General features: G+C 40.3%; 1 protein-coding gene across 1 annotated transcript in view; it reads left to right on the top strand.

Moving 5' to 3' along the window:
* Nucleotides 1-19,229, top strand: part of LOC104954416 (protein TANC1-like) — a gene marked incomplete at its 3' end in the record, with an annotated part of 40,370 nt that overhangs the window by 7,500 nt on the left and 13,641 nt on the right. The window contains exon 2 of the mRNA XM_010781520.1: nt 3,418-3,511. Coding sequence (XP_010779822.1) covers nt 3,451-3,511 — 61 coding nt within the window. The remainder of the gene's footprint in view (nt 1-3,417; nt 3,512-19,229) is intronic.

The following is a 19,229-nucleotide window of genomic DNA, read 5'->3' as shown; positions in this document are numbered from 1 at the left end:
TACAATGGTGTGTTGAAAAGTTCTTGGTGTATACGGATACCCACTCTTATTTCATGTTATAGTTAGAAAGCAAACATCAGCAGCTTACTGAATTATTTGTCTCGTGTTAGCTGCAACAAAGGATCCCTGCCTTGCCTTACATTCTGCCCCAATATTGTCTTTGGTAAAAATGTGTTGTATTTGGGTTTATTTGTGGAAAGAGACAGTATTATACTAGTAGTTTCACTGTCTCACTAATAGTTGGTTCCCTTCTGAAAAGCGTTTTTTCTTTGCACCTCTACCAGACATTAGGTTCAGTGCAAAATCATCTTGATCCTTGACCATCTGTGGCTATTGCAACTTTGTGTCATGGTTGTCTGTCCAAGACTGTGTCAGTGGAGGGGAAACATATACACACTGTTATAGTATGAAGCACTGGTTCTATGTTGTGGCTCTTGTGAACCAAAAGATTACATTTTCTATATTATAATCACTATGTCATTGTTAAATGAGTATTATTGACAACCCTTTCATAGCACATTCAAATCTTTAATTTCAGTAATTTTCAAGGCTTGATTTCTCCACCTTTGTCTAATGGAGGCACACCTCAGGATGAATCGTGATATTTGAAGATTGTTGCTGGAGACGTAGTGTCCTCTCACGGTGGGTACGGCCTGCATGTGTCTGGTGGCTGTGATAGGGAGGAAGAATGGAAGGAATTTGTCATGTTGGCTTTTGGAGGCACTTCTCATTTCCTTTGGGTTAACCTGGGCGGTGTTTATTGTTACTATGGAGATGAGCAGCCTGCTCCCACACAGCACTCAGCAGCTCTACTCATTAGGCTAATGTACTGAACTATGCTATTCCAAACTAAACTGAACTAAACTATTGTGTGTGCAGATAGGCACAGTCCTCAGATCTTTTTCTCACGGTATCACACCTGGCGCTTACCTTGCTCATGTTTTTTTTTCTTCCCTCACAGCCACCTGTACATTCCTGAGCATTATACTTTATCCACTTTCAAGAGTGCTGCTCTGTACTTGATCCTGTCATTTGACCTCCTTCCCATTACATCAGTCTTTTGATCAAAGCACATTTAAATCATACCAGGCTCAAATAACTATCATTTAGATTATATCGCAAAAAAACAAAACGATAATAAATATTGTGTATCCTCTGAGTGCCTCAAGACCCTTGTATAAGTGCATTTCTTATTTCAGATAATCATTTTAGTTGCCTGCACAATTATTTATGTTGGCTCAGTTTAATGTTATTAAGTTGTGACAATGCCATTATGTAGTGCATTGCATTAAACCATGTGAATGGTTACGTATGCTATTTTTATTATCCTGTTCATAATGGAAAGAAAGAGAGGGTTGGCAGACGGAAATGTCATCCTTGGAAAGAAGCGGCTTAGAAGAAGTGGTTTTGAAACAAGGAAAGTATTAGTCCTCAGCATTTCTACTGTACTTATTACTGGGAAACAAACCACAGTCTCTGCCACAAGTTAACAGTAGAAGCAAAATGCAGAATAATTGTTACCCAATTGATATTTCCAACTATCTGTCATCAGTATGGGTTGATTTGGTCTGTCACACTGCGTGAATCAACGAACAAGTCAATTTAACATCCCCATCATAATTCAAGCTTGAAATATCAAGTTCAGATGTTCCATGGGGTCATGTTTGAGGATGTTTTCAATTAAAACCAGTTATTCAACAGAAGAAACTAGTGCTTAAAACTCATCTTCAAAGAGAGAATAATAGATTGAATCTGCCAGAATGGATGTGATGGGTGGAATATTGAATCACTGAAAATGTGTTTTCAGTACAGACTGATAGAAAGGCAGTTATGTTGATTCATTGAAAATGTAATAGAGCCTAGGAATGGCAAATACCCAAATGGATCAGTTTAACTTTGGGTAGGTTTGAAGTGCTTGCTTTGTCTGTGTTTTCTCTGGATATGTAAGAATGAAACACCAGAGTAAACATGTGTTGCGTGGAAACATTCATAATCTTGATTTAAAGTTTGGCTGAGTGGATTGAAACCTCATGAAAAGTAAATAGTTTGGAGCAGTCAAGGCTGAGTTGTAGTGAATAACGGATTCAGGGGAGGCTCTGCTTCACAATGTTTCATCTGAAACCATCAAGGATGAGAAAGGGTGGATCGATAGCCTCCTGCCAGCAGCAGTAAAATGACTTTGATATTTAAAGCCTGGCTTCTGGGGTTAAGAACTCAGCGAGAGGACTGTGTGTTTTGTTTGCAGAAGTTATTCCCTTATTTGGTTTAAACCATTCTTTTCATTGGAGGGTTTGCTCTGCTGCTATTAATACAGTAGGGTAGCAACCTATAATGTGTTTAGAGGGTTAGAAACCAAAAGTCCCACACATTTAACTGTTTAACTGCTGCTGTGTTTAGTTAAGTATATTTTACCAATGTACTGCTACGTAAGACTATAAATAATTCCAAAGTAAACAAGCAGATCCAGGCTGGAGCCTGAGTTCATGTTATACCGTTTACCCCAAGGGATTCAAAATGCTCACCAGCTTGGGAACAAGCATGGAAAGCAGGACAAACACCCAAGTTCAGTCACATAGCATCAATTACATGTGGAATTCAGGGTATTCGACAGTGTTTTCCTGCATAGCAAGCAAGATAGCAGAATGTGTCCTTTTCTGTTTAAATATTAGAGCATTCTTTCCATGCACCCTTCTGCTGATGACCTGCAGGATTGGGAGTGCTGTGGGAAAACTCCCAGCCGGGTGCCAGCTAAGCACTGTACAATGCGGATATGCACTGTTTTTACATTGCCATGTTTGGTTTTTGAGGACACATTTGTATCGCTTGTTTTTTGGGGGGGTAAAAAGGTACTTGCAAATGTCAGTGTTTAAATGGTTTGATTATTGGCAGGTGAATTGAGGAAATGGCCTCTGTTTCTCCAATCAATAGAAAAGAACGTGTTGGTATTGCTGGATAATGTCTAATGTCTGAACAGTTTCTTCCCCTCCGCTACCGGCCTCTTAAACAAGGCCCGGCCCCCCCCACTGACACTTTACCTCAGCCACTACATAGTCTCTATATGCATTACATTAATGCACACACTGTTCAAACACTGCTTACTGCGCATATTCTTATTTCGTATTTCATAGTTTATATTCTATAATTGCAATCTATTTCGCTGTAAATTACTGCTCTATTTTATTGCTATTCAACCATATTTTATTACAGTGTCCTTAAAGATGTTTTGTTTTATATTAGATTTTTTGTTTTATATGGAGATTCTTTGTTTTATATTTTATGTGTGCACCACGACATCAAGTCAAATTCCTCGTATGTGTGAACCTACCTGGCAATAAACCCGTTTCTGATTCTGATAGTTTTGACTGTGAATACATTTCTGTTGTCTTGTTGTGTCTGACTTTTTTTCTTTTCTCTTAGGGGCCCTTCAGAGAGGCTTCTGGGAATCTTGCCATGTTCAAGGCAGTGCTGAAGAAGAACAGAGATGGAGGCAAGGGGAGCAAGAAGGACTCAGGTATGTGGAGGATTATAAAGAAAAAACAGCAAGCTCATTTACAGGGAACAAATAACCCCAAAGGCTTGGATGCAAACCTGATCATTTCATTTCAGTGATTACAAATTCCTCTTTGAATATTGAAACTTTTTTTTCTGAAACCCTTCTTAGTAAAGATTCAGAATGTGAAGGCTGAAGTGAGCTAGTTGAAGCTAAAGTAAACCAAAGAGAAAGTTTAGAAGAATTACCTGAATATTCTGTGAAGGAGCAATCACTTAGCCTTACCCCTTCTTTTTTGATGTCACTGCGTCTATGTATCACCCAGTTTTCAAAGAACCATTGTCACGTCTCTAACTCGTACTTCAGAGCAGGATCCCTTGCATCTTTATTTAACTTTGACTCTAGTAGACACAGCCTCACCATTGTGTCACAACAGATGTTACCGTTTCCTTGGGAAATCTTTAGTATTTTCCAACATGACTAAACATGAATCACTTAACAATACATTGTTGACTTTCTTCTTGTTCACACAACAGCCCCCTCCAATGATCTCTAGCATATGACTGCTTATACCAGCCTAGACTTGATTTACTACCCAAGGACTGGTTCTAACAGGTAGTCTGGTTCAAACAGTCACTGCATACAGTATGTGTAGCTCTCTTCACGACACAGACACAGATCGGTTCTTTAAAACGGGCGTTTATTTCTTGGAGTTTTCATCCTGTAGCCTCCCCTCTTCCGTTACGCCGTGAGAACTACACCACCGAATGACACGTATACATAGCTAAACATATTAGCATATTGTGCTACACATATGAATGAAAATAAGAAAACATAAAACAAATACCTCGTTGGCCGCTTGTCGTGAAAGGATATTAATCTAGTTCCTTTTCTGTATAACTTTGTCACAGACTTCTTGTCACATTAAAACTTTGCCACAGACTTCAGCAAAGCTTCAAACAAAGACGTCAACCCACGTTGAGTTGTACAGTGTAACAACAAAACACGCAGTACCAGCACATGAACAAACATTAGTTCCTAGGCACAAGAAACACATACGCATATCGGTTTAACATGTAAAACAAACTGTATTAAATCAGGCCATATTTAACGATTATAAAATAACATGAAATAAAGTATTTATCTAATTGAACCAAGACATTAATTGTGTTATTCTTTTTAATTAAGGCAACTTTGTTACGTAATTTACAGTATGTCTTATCGTTCTCTTCTTTCTGCCTTTGCCAGACATTATTCTTTCACTCGACAGTCAGACAGCTACAATTAAGGGGTAAAGATCACCTGCTCTACATCAGAGTACAGAGGGAGAATTGAGTATTGTTCGCTTGTATTTTTATTGTTTTATATCAAGCTGTTGCAACCTGTACCACTTGTATGAATCACTCTGATAACATAGCTTCTGTTACCCGGACACCCACACATAATGCACTTAAACACAGGATGTTTTCTGTACGTGAAGACTGGGAGCAGCAGCCTTTTATGGCGGGATACAGCGCCTTTATCCCAGCTTGGATCTCCCAGTTGGACCCCATCCATCAAGCTAAAGCATCTTCGTCCTCCTTTCTCATGCTGGGACAATACCATCTGACCACTCCTCTCTGTTGTTTAGGGCTCTTAAGACAGATGAGAGGTCACAGAGATACAACAGCTAGCAGTGGTCGCTTTGCCACACTGTTGTCCCTCCATGTGGCTCAAATCTTTAATGCTTTTTTTTATTTCTGGCTAAATGTTTTTTGATGGTCAGACTCCAACAAATCTGTCTGATTTCTTTTTGAAACTGCTGGTCTGTGTCACATCTTATTACACTCGATAACAGCTAGTTCATATATATTTGTCAGGAGCCAAAACAAATTCACATTCATTACAAATAGTTAGTTATAAAGTAGCAATAAAAGCGTTAAATTGCATACCATGTGTTAATTGTCTGTTGTCCTTGAAGAGGAGAACTTGTTTGTATTTAAGGTCCTTCCGGGGATCTGAAATGAGATTTGTTATACAGAAGCCCTTATGGGGAAGGCTTTGTTAATCAAATTGGGAACACTGCAGAATAGTTAATGGTCTCTGAGACAAGATAGTACCATATTGGACATAAAATATTCACTGCACCCTTGCGAGTCTTGAATAAAGATTTCATTTAGATCCCAACTGGTGTGGGAATAAAAGTTATTTTAAAATGAAGTGTCTGGTGCTTTGGAGTTTTGTACTCTTATATCTTACGTGTGCTTTATTATACACAGTTCTATCATTTAGCCTTTTTTTTAATTTAGATTATTTGTTTGATACATCATCTTTGATATGTTTTGAGATTTAGCCAGCTTTGGGTTAATGTCTAACTCTTTTATACTTGACAGATCAAATGAGTATTTTATACGTTTTAGAATGAGTATTTACTTATGAGCTTGATCCTCACTTTGTAAGACTAATTATTGCAGATGAAGGAAACATGTCTTTTTTACAAAGGCCCTTGTAAAATCTGCTTAGCAACATGCAGTATAATGGAAATCAGTGGGAGGAACGACCTTGATAATGGTATAATAGCAAGATAGCTCAGCATATGTTGCTCATGACATGGTGGCTATGGACTGGAGGCAACTTTAAAGCAGTCAAGGAAACTTGGCCCCTAAGCCAGATACCACTACAGTCATTAGCTCTCCTTTGGGATCTCCCCATTGCCAAGACCACAAAAACACACAGTTTGCTAATTTAGTCTCTCCATCATTTACTTCTCCTAGATCTTTCCTCCCCCTCGCTTGCGTCTTCCAGACCTCGGGAATCTGTTTGGAATCGGCCTTTTTAATCCCTTTTTGAAGTACTTTTTTTTATGGTCTGCCACTCCGGAAGTGGGATGCCATGTTGCTGTGGCCTGTTGCCTTTGATGTTAACGTTTTCTGAGAGAGGTTACGTTGCAAGTAGGCCTCACTTGAGTTAATAGAGTTGGGTCCTGAAGGCACAAGAAGATGATTATATTCTAAATAACCTAACAGAGTTTTAATTGGTGTTCTCTTTAAAGATGCAGGCCCCTCAGATTTTATTACATAGTTTCCCCTATGACTTCTTATTAATTCACAGCAGTGTCTAGTTGCACTTCATTACACACCAAATTGCTTGTTCAAAGTTGGTATGATTGTATTAGGACAGTTTGTTGTCAAGTTTGTTTGAATATATTTGATACGGTTTTCCTCAATGCAAATGCATCTAGGGTCTACACAGGTATACCATAGAGCAGTGGTTCTCAACTGGTCAGGCCTCGGGACCCACTTTTCTCTTTGTCAATAAATCGCGACCAGTCCAACTGCATGCACAGCGTTAGAAAATCGGGCCTTCAAAATAAAAGTTAGACTTTTTTTCCACATAAAAAAAAAAGAAAAAAAAGAATTCCATTTATCACACATCTGCGACCCACTCGAAACGGTTCCGCGACCACTTTTGGGTCGCGACCCACCAGTTGAGAACCACTGCCATAGACCATGTCACAGGCCATTTGGTTCTTAGTAATATCCTATAGAAGTGAAAGGAAAAGATTAAGGCAAAACGTTTAAATACAAGCCAATCAGTCGCTTCATCTCGGCTGTGTTGCGGTTCTATGAGTTCAAATTAAGTGACGCAAAACTTTTCAAGGGAAGATATTATTTTAACTTGAACATGCTTAAGTTTTCAAAAACACATTATTTTTCACATACACACTTTCTGTCTGAATGTACCTGTATACACAGTCTGAACATTTCTACTTTAGCGCCTGTCTCCCTATCTGCTTTGACTCAGGATAAGAATTGCTAAGGTATTTGGAGGCGTGTGGTGTAGTGGGTTGTGTATTGGTGTTCGGATCAGGGGGTCACAGGTTCAAACCCCACTGCAGTCAGCATGTCGTTGTGTCCCTGGGCAAGACACTTCACCCCAAGTTGCTCCTGTGGGGATTGTCCACAGTATTGAGTATGTAAGTCGCTTTGGATAAAAGCGTCTAACATGTAATGTAAGGTATTTCATAAGCCATCGGTGGAAATACTTACTGTAGATGGAGGGCCAATGTATTCTAACAAGTCTTCATATGACACGGGAATGGGAACAAATTGTGGATGATTTGTTGAATCCCATGTTTAAATGACATAGGCTACTCACAAAAATTGACTGTCGTCTCATTTCACAGTTTGAAGGCATTCACGATGTTTCACCTTTCAGTAATGACAGAAACGTTCCTTTTTGAAGTATACTCCTTCTTACTATCACTTCTGTCCTGGCAGTATTGTCAGTCAGTATCGGTTAATGATGTGGTCCCTTTTACTCAGATGTAATTGCTCTCTTGGTGACACTGTATGTTGGGTAATGCCTGAAGGCCCCCCCAGTTTGGAATTAACACTCAATGAGCTCGGCCGTTTGGGGCAGCTGGCAGACAGTCGTCTGTTGTTGGTGACGCAGTGTTAATCACCATAGCCTGCATTGCAGCACTCATTGAGGCTGATAAGTTTCAGCTGTTTATTCCTCTGACCCCCAACATACACAAGCCATGTACACACAAACAGTTAGCAACCACCAGTTGTCAGGGCTTTTCATACTTTGTTTGGCGGGAAGAGACTCATGCACCTGGCGTTACATGATTCAGCAGTCCTGTTGTTGACCTGGCTGCCAGCACAGAAAAAGGCTGTCACCTCAAATTGTTCTGCTGTCATAATAATCGCCTGTATGGCATGGTTTGTCAAGAGTCAAAAACATGTTAAACCATTAAAAACCTGAGAGAAGAGAAAAGTATTGCTGCAATCTTGGGCCAACAGACTCCTTTATAAGAATAATTCCATCTGCACCAAAGTCCCCTTTTTTATTCAAGGTTGTTTCTGTATTCTTTCAAACGCAGCCCTGCTTACGGCTGAAGAGTGAGCATTTCATCATGTTTTGTAATCATCAAGGTCTGCCACAGCAGGGGGGGGGTTCACATCTAATGAGAGGCAACTGAGACAAGAACGTGTTAGTGATTTGCTGCCTTCCAGAACTTTTAAGTCAATTTGAAGAAGCAATTTTTGATTGGGGAAAAAACCTCATTTCGATTTCAGCGAGATAAAGTAAAAGATAAAAGGAATGTTCATCATGTAGAGGACTCGTACACAAACAAACGGTATGTGTGTCTTTGATGTGATGTGTGTGTGTGTGTTAGACCATTAAGCACTACACTCTGTTGCCTCAGCTGTGCTGGTGACTGGTACATGCTGTCTCTGCAGTTTCTGTGAGTTTCCTGGGTGTTTTGACATGAAAAAGTGATTTGTTGCCAAGGGTCACACAGCAAATTGGTTACAAAGTAGGATTTTTTCTTGTTTGTAGAAATTCACGAGTTTCTTGAACTTTCTAGCACAACAGTGATGGTTGAGATCGTAGGTTACATCTTCCAGTGATGGACTCAAAAGCCATGCAATAAACACTTAATGTTATGAAGCTTATGATGTCATGTTTTTGTTTAGCCTTTCAGTTAGGTGTCAATACAGCTAACAATACTATCGAAGCTGTAGTTTTCTGCTGTTGTTTCATTGTATACTTTGGTTTAGTTGAGCATCTGACAAACTAGATTTCTACAATATGTCTTCTGTTTTCAATATTTTATATTCCCTCTCTGTGGTGATACAGTTAAATATTGCAGCGGACATTGCAGAGATTATTTCCCTGTTGTCTATATCAGTTCTCTCTCAGCTGCCCTCAGGGGTTTAACATGTGGAATTCTTACTGTTATGGAAAGACTTCCCTCAAAAAACGAATACCACAGGTGGTTCACGATTTATTTGTGCAAACTAAAAAATAGCTTTTAATGGACAGTTGTTTGTCAAATTGGTACTGGGCAAATATGAAACTGCAATCAAGTTTTTTAAAAAGTGTTTTCAGTCTTTGTTGCTGAGGGATAAACTAATTGTTTTGTGAAGTCTATTAGAACTGAAAAAATGTAACCTTTATTCATATGTGACTCAGAATAACCTAAAGGCTGTTCATTGAGGATATTGGTTCCATTACTTAAATGCAAAAAAGCCTCAACCGGTTCGCTCTACCCTACAATTATCTCTCCCCCTTCGGTCTCTCTGAAATGTGTGCCAACCATGATTACTTTTTTCTGAAGCTTAAATATGTGCTTCATATTACTAATACTCTAGTCTGAGGTGCTCTGTTCCATCATCCTGGGTGAGAAGCACTAAATCAGGAGCAGGATCAGACTGAACCCTCTACCTGACACGGTGGCCGACCTTCCCCTCAGACATTAACAAACACCAGTCGGTGCAGGGTCTGCCCACAGGTCTCAGTGTCAGACTGCCTGTGTTCGCCTGGTTCTTCTCCGAGAGCAGCTGGGTGGCAGCCTCCTCTTTGGCCATATCTACCGCAGCCATTTTGAGACACGCTCCCTCCTTGTCCTGTGGCTTTTGGGGAACTTAAGAAAACTCCCTCACTGTGTTCTTCCGAACGGATGGAAGTTTAAAAATGTTCTATTATTAAGAAAACTGGTCTGAGTGTGCTCCAGGTACATCAGGAGTGCATGGCGAAGGTAGTGGTGTAGTTTCTGGATGAAGCTTGCGCCAACGTACCGAACAATCTTGATTTTGAAGCACCAAGAGAGAGATTTTCTTTGACTGAGAAGCACCGATTGATCTTGTTCATACAGTTGGAGTCCCAAAAATAAAAGTTATAGGTGCTGAAGCAGGACAGACAGACACCACGATGTTCACAGCCAGCCACAGGATGTCTAGACCTCAGATTATATTCAGTATGTGTGACCTGTTCAGGGGAGGAAGACATGCAGACTCCACATTATGACACACACACACACACACACACACACACACACACACACACACACACACACACACACACACACACACACACACACACACACACACACACACACACACACACACACACACACACACACACACACACACACACACACACACACACACACACACACACACACAGGAGGTAGGCAGAGAGGCAAGCAACCTCCACATACATTATTAACATCCTTTGATTAACCATAATAACTAGCTCCCTGACCAAAACATCTGACTCCTTTGTCATCAGCTCATGGTTTCTCTTTTTGGAAAACTCATGCAGCCATAACGCTTGGGTTGGCTTTTAGTTTTCCTCTTTAATTCTAAGTATTCTATCTTTAAATCACTCAAAATTACCTCTTGGCTTAAAGGTAAGTTACCATGTTATGCCCTTCTCGTGACTTTAATTATAAGAAAAAACATTGCGGATTATTGTGAAATAGCTTTTTTTTGCCACTGTTTGCTATTTTTGTGCCCAGTCATGTTTGTCTAGATTTCCATGTCCAGACAGTTACGGTAGGATTCAAGATGGTGGAGAAAAGAATACACCTGATCTACAAAGGAGACCATTGAGAGTGCAGACCTAACCGGCTATCAAAGCACTGCACAGCCAGCAGGCAACGATTAGCAGGGCGTAGCTCCAACCACATCTTTCACATACACACTCATGTACAAACACACTCAGACATGCACACAAACACACACACATATACGCCCACAAACCTCAGGTGTATCCACATTATACACTCCCTGTCTTTCCTTCAGAAAAGCTAAATAAGGGATCTTGGAGAAAGCAGTGAAGCTGGTAGGCCAGTCTCACCTTGTTCTGTTTGCAGAGACTTTTACAGCAAACATTAAGCTCTGGCTACATTTCACTCTCACTTCACATGACTTCAGACTTCTTAGAAGAAAGGCTTTGAAGCTCAACATATTTTGATCACATTCCATGCATCAAAATGTACCTTTGGTTGCCAAACACTCCTAACAGGCATTAATGCTGCCTTATTGTATTGCACTGATTTATATTGGGATTATGGTGCCTTTTTGATTAACATGGTAACAAGAACAGTTGTGCGGTCGCTTGCCATCACATTGGTTAAGAGTTTTTTGAAGTGACCAAGGTGGTGTATATTTTGACTTTCAAGACGTCTCCATTATAAATCATCTTCAAAGCTCTTAATGGTCTACTGCTCCTCAAACAGGTTGAAATAAATGTCGGACCTAACTCCAGACCTACTGGAATCACTTGAATTTAGTTTTTATTGTTTTTTATTAATTATTATGTGCTATTTTATCCAGGGAAAATATTCTTATGTTGCTCTGCCTATATCAATAATAACATTTCTTAAAAAGTTCCACATTAGAGGACGAAACGGGTTGTATTAGGGCTGCTCAATTAATCGTATTTTAATCGCAATTACGATTTTGGCTTGCAACGATTATGAAAACAACATAATCGAAATAAAACGATTATTTATTTTATTTATTTATTTTAATTTATTTATTTTATTGGTTTTTCAGTTGAATTATACTTAAAGTTCAGGGGTAATCAACTGTTAAAAACATACTGTTCAATTTTTCGTCGAGGCACGCGGGTCGAGCGGTCTCGTGTGAACGGACACGTTAAATGAATCGAATGTGTGTGAACGGAAGATTTTTTGGAAAACGCATACCGTGCGTAAACGTTCCCGTTTAAATGGGGTCTTAATCAAAGGGTTTTCATTTCAACTGGAATTCCATCCCATTGTCCTTTTTCGGTTATTTTTAACCTAAAACACATGTTGAAGGACAGCTTAATGAAATAGCTCAAATTCAAATCTGGCCACTGCTCTTCTTGCTGAGCTGGTTCTGACTGAGAGGAATTTTGAGAAATACTTTCCTGGTTCCCCAGACACCTACTGTCTGCTGTAGCAGTCGGTGACCACTCTCCATTACCCTAATTTGGCTCTCACCAACTCAGCATCGGCGGTGCCTGTGACCTTGGAAGTGTGTGCACAGCAACGGACGGAAGCATGGGGTGATTTCATCAACGGCACATCAACACAGCAGTCATAGCCCCCCCCCCCCACTTATCCCAACCCCCGTCCATGTGCAAATCGGTTTTTTGCCTCTTCAAAGAGTAGGGAACACAGTTTATCAGTTAACATGCCTGGGTGTTTTAAGATTGTCTTTGAAGGGCCGATACTGGCTGTCATGGCGGTTCATTGGCTGGAGAGGTCAGCAGGCCACTTGTTTTTCTAATTACAGCGTGACCTACCCAGACAGACACATTCCCCCTGTCTGATTTTCCGTTTTGCTTTCATACCTTTTCAACATCCGTTGTCTGTTATCTAAAGGAGCACCTAAAGTGTTCAATTGATGCATAAGGTTACGCTATCTGTCACCCATAAGATGTTCTTTTCTGTAGATGACTTTATAATAATAATAAAGCTTTATTTATATAGCACTTTTCATACAACACATGCAGCTTTACGAAATGACACATCACAAGTTAAAAACAAACAAGAAAAAATTCCCCTCCGATTATTTGTTAAGAACTTTAAAAGTTACGTGCAGCAAAATATAACATTTCATCAGGTTAATAGACACAAGGAGGTCAAATGTATGATAATACAAATAACATAAAATAAATAATGGTTTCTCTCTAACAGATAAGACAACTGAGTCGATGCAACAATATAAAATATAAAACAAAGTAAACATATAGGTAAAACAGAAATAAAAATAAAAAGATCAAGACCTATAAAATAAATAAAACCATATAAAGGTAGGTTAATAATAAAGACTAAAAGAACATTTAAGTGGAGTGGGGGTTTGCTAATCTAAAAAGATGTGTCTTTAGCTGGTGTTGGCCTCTTTGATATATTGCCATGATTGCTTCACTCTGGGTTGTGTTTTTATTCTCTATGGCCATCTCTGCATGCCGTCACAGACTCTGACTCTCAGTAAAGTCTGTGTTGGTGAGTCTGGAGACCTCTGTTCAGTCTTGGGCTTCTGGGGCCTCGTTCTCTCTCCTCTTTCCTTATACTCTGCACTTCTCTGTTCTGCATTCCTGAACACAGAGACTCTATTTTTTTTATCGTGGCTGCAGATGAATGTCTTGCCATCCTTAGCTCAGGGTTGGAGACAGGCCGAACTAATGACCTCAGTTCCTTTTGTGCCCAGCCTCAAAGGAACAGAGGACCGTCCACATTGCTTAGCGAAGCGGTTTGTTCCCTCTTCAAATCTATATCTCTATTATGTTAATGGTGGCGTTTCAAGATCATTCTTTATTTGAACACTATTGGTTAAGGTCACTTACAAAAGTAATCAGAGCAGGACACACATTTGAGTGCATTCTGCTGGAGTTGCATAAGAAGCGTGTTTGGTGTCAGAGGGGGTAATTAGCTTTATCTTACATTAATTATCATGAAATGAACAAATCAGTGTGTCATTCACTGGCTTAAAAAATAGTTCTGAGCAACCATCAAATTGCATGAAATGAGGCGAATGTGATTGATGCATGGATTCACCATCTGCGAAGAATTTCAAAGATGGTACAAAGCTGCAAGATTTTCCCTGGTACTTGTTTGCTTATGGGATTAGGCTCTTTGGAAGGATTGGACATCCTTTGTGCCACCTCCTTGTCCATTTAACGTTACTGAACGGGCCGTTGTCCAGGGGTTAGTGGCGTTCTCATGACCTCACCTGGCCCCAGCAGAAGCTCTGCCTAATGATCTGTGCTAATGGCAATCCAAATCTGTTGTCAAACCACATCTCCATGGAAACATAGGGTCCGAGAACAAACAGCACTTCAGCCTGGAAATGAATAATGTCGCAGAGCTGGTTTATTCTTATTAATAATAGATAGGAGTCAGCTGCAATCGCCAATGTTAAGAGAAATCAGAGAATGTGGGACAGCTAGAAATCACTTCCGATCCGGCTGCTTTGTGACTCCTTCACTTTGAAGCCCAGTAGCCCCAGAGCTGTGTCCGCAGTGTTACAATGATTGATCATAGTATGGACAAGTGTGCATCATCATCCATCATCCATCATCCACCTGTCCCTTGGTCGGACTGTACCAGCTGTTTGTAGAGGACATTGATGTCATTAAGCCCATGTGAAACCCATGTGAGACATTTGATGCTTTCACTGTAGAATAATCAATTCACATGACACTTAACATCTATAAAACAATACCATGTAGCGGCGCTTTTTATTCAAAATCAAGACTTCTTTCTGTCATTTAGATGACATATTTTCCCTATGTGCATAGACTGTTGATCAGAGATACGACCAGATGGATTGTGTCTGTCATGCCACTGCATTAGCTTTTTTTTTGTACACGGTCTCACTTTTGGTAGGAATGCACTCGGGTATGTATAGAATGTAATAACTCATGCCAGGTACAAAGTTGAAGAGTGTAAAGCCCAGATAACAGCTGGCTCCCTTTGAAAACTCAAAAGACTCAGATTATGATTTGTGTTGTTTGACGAGAACGTATAGGAGGTGAGAGGGTGTATATTTTCCCTTCAGAGAGGGAGTGAACAGAGTGCCCCTCTTACCCCGAGTCTGCACTGAGGAGGCCTCCGGAGAGACATTCACACTGGGACCTCACACACAATACTGCTAGCATGAATATCAATAACTCTCCAGCCAGGACTGTCAACATTGGATCTAATTTATTCCAAATCTCTGATGAAACAAGGTCAAGCCCTTGGAAATTCAACACTTGGTTTGTTTAAATTTAGGCCACAACATTTGCATTTGTGTTACTCTTGCTATTGTTCTAAAATATGCAACCCTTAAATAAATCAATAAAAGAAACAACAGTGTAGCAAGTGTAGCTGTTTTTACCCTGGGAACGATGTTGTTTAAAACACTGTACTCTGCAATGACCTTGAGACTGATTGATGGTGTGAATACACATTGTGGCCTTGCAAAATCTCACCACCAATAAACTGGAGACTACAAGGTTTTTTTGGACTGACCCACTGACTATAGAGTGCTCTCAGGCTGAGTGAACATCTGTATTCATAGTGATATCCTCTGACTCTGTGAGAAGGGTCTAATTTAAGCTTCTCTTGACTTTTGTACTATTATGAAGTACGCAGCGTTCCTCCTCTGACAGTCTCTTCATTGGCCTTCTTACTGCTTTCCTGTCACACATCTTGATATAAAACATGGTAAAGATGCTGTCTGGCTCAAATGTTTCCCATACCCACTTCAATTGGGGATTTATGAAGAGCAATGGGAAATGTCATGGTTCCTGCCCAGTGCCTCCCTCCTCCTCCTCCTCCTCCTCCTCCCCCTCCCCCTCCCACCTCCTTTTTTCTTCTCCCCAAGACACACACACACACACCCCTCCCTGTCAGTCTCTCTTCCCCTGGGGCCGGTGGGGAAGGCATTCCAGAGCTCAGGCCACTGCAGAGTGCGCATCAGAGGGGAAGAGACACAGACAGTCTCAGTGCTTTGGATGCAGATCATTTTGCAGTCTTGCTTTGCCTGCAGCATCTAAGCGTTTGCATAAGCCAGCTAATTTGTTCTCATTATCAAGTGCATATGAATTTGAGTTGAGGGTTTCAGAGCTGCAGGAACTGTTCCTGTGTCTGACGAGCTAAAACTAAAGACCCTGTCAGAGTTGTTTTCTCTCCTCAGGGGCAACCCGCATAGATGAGTAATTCTTTGTAACCAGTAAGAGAAATGCGCTCAGCAGTTGAAGTAATGGAATTTGATTGTTGCAGACAATATTGATATTTCATGGTAGAAGATATGCCCACAGGAGGGATGGGGTACCATCTGTTAATATGCTTAGCATTCAATAAACAAAGAGTGAAAAGAAAAGACAATGAAATGCTGCAAAGAAGATATGTCACATTGATTCCCCCCACTTAATTCTGTACCAGAAATGAAGCCAGACGGGCAATGATGAGCAAGTTATACAACTGCAAACAGAAAGTATTACACATGGGTTCTAAGAGAGCACTTTCTTTATTATTTCTCAGTTACATCAGTCTGTGTTTTACAGCCTTTTGTCAGGCTGCCTAATGTACTATTTTGACTGTTCCTATGACTACTGCTGACTCAGTAAAGTGCTCTGAAATTAGATTAGGCTCATGGGAAAAACAGATGCCTCTCTCACAGAATGTTTGTACGGCTTTGACTTAAAAAATTCTTTCAACACAATTATTATGTATTGAATTTCCAACCAGATATATTTGCATCTTATTAACATATTTAATCTAATCTGTCCTTCCTCATCATAGAGGATTTACACTGAATACCTTCCCCCTCGCTGTATTGCTTGCCTGTCTCTCTCCCCTCTCTGTGGGTTGCTGTGTGTTAACCATCACCGCTTTTGTGAGCCTGTCACCCTGGTCTCGGAAGTACACAGGGAATCCACATTGGCACTCAGTCTAGCGGGAGAATTCTCCCATTGGAGGATTGTCCTATGGTCATCGTGCTTTGTGTGCCGGCTGAAAGAATCTGCATTAATTATAGCCTTCCTTCATTCTCTATGTGAGCCACAAAATTAACTAGCAAGAATCTAATAGAGTATGAGTGTGTGTTCACAGGTGTTATGGTGGACAGTATATATTTATGGGGAGAAACAATAACCATATCATAGCTTATATAGTTTAAGACCATCTTTTTCTGAACAAAGGTTGCACTGTAAATAGTATTCTTTGTGGCAAGCCAAGTGGTTTGCATTGAATGCTACAGGCAGTGGACAAACTAACTGTCCGCTGTTCCTCTGCCTATCTATATTAGTTATTCGGTCTCTGGCATATATCATGATTTTTGAGACTTTGTTATATTACATCTTGTGGTTTAGACAGACCACAGTGATGTGGGTCAATAGGTCAATGTGCGTCAGCTAACCCTCCTACCCTTCACTTCTCTTGAGTTACACACAGGCTGCCATTGTCCAACTTTCCTGACACGTTTTTTGTGAAAATGTATGTTATTTTGCGATCAGATCAGACCGGACAGACATAGAAAACATGTTTGGCTGAGTAAAAAAATCATGCTGCTAACACTGTAATACAATAAAATCATAAAGAGATATGCATTAGATGTACCCCCCCCTCATAATGTCAGTCTTTTCACTGAATTGTCGTCTTGAAAAGGATACTTACAACAATTCCGCAACAACTTCATCTTCACCTGTTGCACTTGTCATTTTAACGTTAAAAACAATAAAACGGCATGAATTGCTTCGTCGCATTCATCTAGATCCTCTGTCTCGAGCCAGTTAACTAGCGGGCCTTCTAGCGTACCCTGGAACCGAGGGAAACTCTGAAAGAATACGCCCATTGGCTACAAATCAATATATGATTGGTTGATCAAACTGTCAGTCCAAACGTACGCTCTCATTCAGTGCAACGGCCAGGGCATTCTATCAAGGATGTAGAATACCTTGGTTGAAGGATGTTCTACCCAGAGACCCAGAACAAGATCTGATTGGTTGCTTTCTTTTCTAACACATAACCACTGAAATGCGTAGTGCATGGTCCGGGAAGGACAAACAAATCAACGTAACACTGTAATATTACAGATCAACAACACAGATACGATTCTCATTTATTAATTTTATATATATTTTATTTATATACTTAAATCGATTTTTCGTTTGTTTTATCTGAGTTTTCCAGGGTATTCTCTGAATACCTTGAAGGCACTGATGGTTCGCCACTGATAAAAGGGTATATAGTGCTATTAAATATCTGTACTCTGCGTTTTTCAGCGTTTCTTGTAGCCTGGCTTGAACCCAAACAGTTTACCTTGAAGTTATATAATTGTATTGGACAGTTCAGGCCTGTGTTGAACAATAGAGAGGGTCTGTTTCTTTCATGGAGAGATTGTTTTCCCTCACATGGAGAGACAGATCACATTCCATTGCACAGATTTACTCCATATGAGATGGACAGCAAACCAGATTTATACCCTTTAAAATACATTTTCAAAGCATTCAGCATTCAACGTGAACATTGCCACTCCAGGATCTCAAGAGAAGGAGGGTGCTTAGGCCATGAATGAACAAATTAAAAAGGCCTAATTCATTGTGGTTCAAGGCTATACAGGATGGCCTTCACTACTTATTGTAATCAGAATGTAGAAGAATGAAATACTTCGTAACAAATATGATTTTGTGCAGTTTCAAACAGTAGTGTACTCATCAGAAGTCAGTTTATATAGTTTTTGTTCTTTCTTCTTATGTAGTTTCAGTTCAAAGTGCAGTGTTTCCATCTCTATGGCAGTACTACAGATCTACGAGCCAGTGGGACGGAACAGTGGTTGGAATAAGCGTTTTAAGATTGACTTTCATTGACCTGCTCAAAAAATTGATTTGTACTTTAATGTTTATTTTTCCAAATCAATGTCTTGAAATAATATTGAACCTTTTTATGGGTTGGGCATGTCCTCATGGGCTCTGGCCCTCACTTTGATGAGGAGGAAAGAGCATGCAAGGGACTGTAATCATCTTTACATCATCCTGGGGCAGCACTGTATAATTAGAAAGGGTTGATTTCCTTGACCACAGCAGGGCCTGAAATTGCAGGCCTTGCCCCAACCAGGGTTTAGGAAAGTAACTGAAATAGCAACGGCGAGTTTCTGTCCTTGTGTCCCTCTGCGTTATAAAGAGTCGGTCAGATGGCAGAGCAGTCATGGTGACACACTGCAGCCTATTCACCAGCACTTGGACGGCCGGCTTTTATGTGGCGCCTCCTGTTTTCTGAACCAACTACCCAAATTACAACTTTGTCATAATCTCTTTAGCATGCGATATGGCTGAAACCCGTATCAGCCACAGCCTGCAGTGACAGCAGCAAGTGAATACTCTGCAGTTACCCAATGTAACCTTTAGATACTGCACGTTTTGTAAAAATGAATAAAGTCCTACAAAGTTTCTCCCACACAAGTTATCCTGCTTCCCCCCCCCCCCC

Source organism: Notothenia coriiceps, unplaced genomic scaffold (genome assembly GCF_000735185.1).
Source record: "Notothenia coriiceps isolate Sejong01 unplaced genomic scaffold, NC01 NC01_scaffold00023276, whole genome shotgun sequence".
NCBI lineage: Eukaryota > Metazoa > Chordata > Actinopteri > Perciformes > Nototheniidae > Notothenia > Notothenia coriiceps.
The sequence above is the reverse complement of the archived record's forward strand: the minus strand, read 5'-3'. Positions and strand labels throughout refer to the sequence as shown.